This window comes from Cyprinodon variegatus, unplaced genomic scaffold, assembly GCF_000732505.1.
Source record: "Cyprinodon variegatus isolate N-32 unplaced genomic scaffold, C_variegatus-1.0 Scaffold225, whole genome shotgun sequence".
NCBI classification, from domain to species: Eukaryota; Metazoa; Chordata; class Actinopteri; order Cyprinodontiformes; family Cyprinodontidae; genus Cyprinodon; species Cyprinodon variegatus.
Window position 1 is genome coordinate 940217 of NW_015150678.1, and position 1859 is coordinate 942075.

General features: G+C 36.1%; 1 protein-coding gene across 1 annotated transcript in view; it reads left to right on the forward strand.

The window, feature by feature from the left end:
- Nucleotides 1–466: 466 nt before the first annotated feature.
- The window catches only part of LOC107088641 (two pore calcium channel protein 1-like), a 41869-nt gene continuing 40476 nt past the window's right edge, over nucleotides 467–1859 (forward strand). Inside the window, 1 exon segment of the mRNA XM_015380940.1 lies at nucleotides 467–825. Within this exon segment, the coding sequence (XP_015236426.1) occupies nucleotides 733–825 (93 nt within the window). The 5' untranslated portion in view covers nucleotides 467–732.

Below are 1859 nucleotides of genomic sequence, written 5' to 3' on the forward strand. Positions count from 1 at the left end.
CTAGTTTCCTCTTTGCTCACTCATCAGAGAAAAAAAAAAATATCTAAAGGCATTTGGGGCAAAAAAATGTGAAAGAATTATAAACAGAAACCTGTTTTGATCGTCTTTTCCATTTTTCTGTTTGAATAAAGTATTTTATTTAATCTTGTTTTATTATTTTTGGGTGTATCTCTTTTCCGTTATACAGATGTTGTGAATCACATGACCGCTCGTGCTGCCTTTACTGTCTCACATAAATGTCCGTAAAATAGAGTTTTCCATGAAAACTCACTGAATTTAGCGACAAATTAAGTAGAGTGGATTTTATACAGATGGATTGATCATTTATTCTCGTTTTGTCTATTTTATCTTCGTAGTTTACCAATAAATGTTGGATAAGTTGCTTCCACATAGATTTAAGCTTTTGTGTTAATCATATTTCCGGTGGTCATTGAATGCATCATTGGTTTATTAGAGCAGGACTGCAGCTTGGAGCAGATCAGAGACAGACTGAAATGGTCTGCATGTTTGGATCTTTTTGATGTTCGCTGGAGAGGAAAACATCTGATGATCAAAGAGATGGAAGCGCTTTAATTCCGCTGTCAGCAAAAAACAAAAACCTTCAACACGGTCCTGGAAAAAAGGACAAAGTTTACGACAGAGGCTATAAAGTTTAAAACGTTTTCCAGAAGTTTCCGAGGAGAAAGATAGTTTGGAAAAGTCTTGGAGCAGTTTTGTTGGGAGTTTTCAGAGATGTCTGGAGGAGCGGAGAAAAGCGAAAACATTCCTGACGCGTCTGCAGGAAAAGGAATCCCGAACGGAGGAAACTCTGCAAAGACCCAGGAGGTGAGAGCAGGAAGACAAACAAGCTGCTCGAAAACTCCTGGACTCCTGAAGCAGGGGAGCAGCTGATGGAGAATCTGGATAAGAAAAAATCAAAATCTAGATAAGTCCATTTTTCTTAAAATAAGTGCATTTCTTCTCGAATTGAGAAGGTAACAGAGACATTTTGCCAATAGAACAAGACAATTTACATTTAAAATAAGAAAACACAGTTGCATTGTCTTATTTCAAATGCATTTTATCTAATTATCCTATTTTAAGAGTTTAAATACTCATTGCATTGGCAAATCATCTCATTTACCTGCTCAAATTAAGGGTAAATACACTTAATTTAAGAATTTCTTACTTATTTTTTCTAGATTGTTTTTCCAGTGCGAAAAAAGCCTTTCTGATCGTTGAAAATGATAAATGGATATTTTTTATCTCACCTGGACAGGATAATACAGGCTAATGCGTCTAAAAGTCATTATTCATATTAAGTTATATGTCCCATGCATCCTTTGCTTCTTTTGTCTCCATAGCAGGGCACAGAAATGAGTTAAAATGTATTTGTGTGTGTGTGTACCTGTCTAGCCATCAGAGTGAGGACCAACTTTCCAATTTCACCATCAGAGTGAGGACCAGTTGTTGCAAAGTGAGGACATTTTGCTGGTCCTCACAAGCTGTTTTGCTAATGGTTAGGTTTAGGGCTAAGGTGTCAATTGGTTAGGGTTATGGTGAGGTATGCATTGGTAATGGTTGGGATTAGTTTTAGGGTTAGGGCATAGAAAGGGTTGAAAATGACAAGTCTATGGGAGTCAACACATGGTTCTCACTACATATAGCAGAACGTGTGTGTGCACATGTTTGTATGTGTGTGTGTATGTATATATATACAGAGATGGGAAGTAACGAAGTACAAATACTTTGTTACTGTACTCAAGTAGATTTTTCTGATATTTTTACTTTACTTTACTACTTATTTCTATGGCGACTTTTTACTTCTACTCCTTACATTTTTACACAAATATCTGTACTTTCTACTCCTTACATTTTAA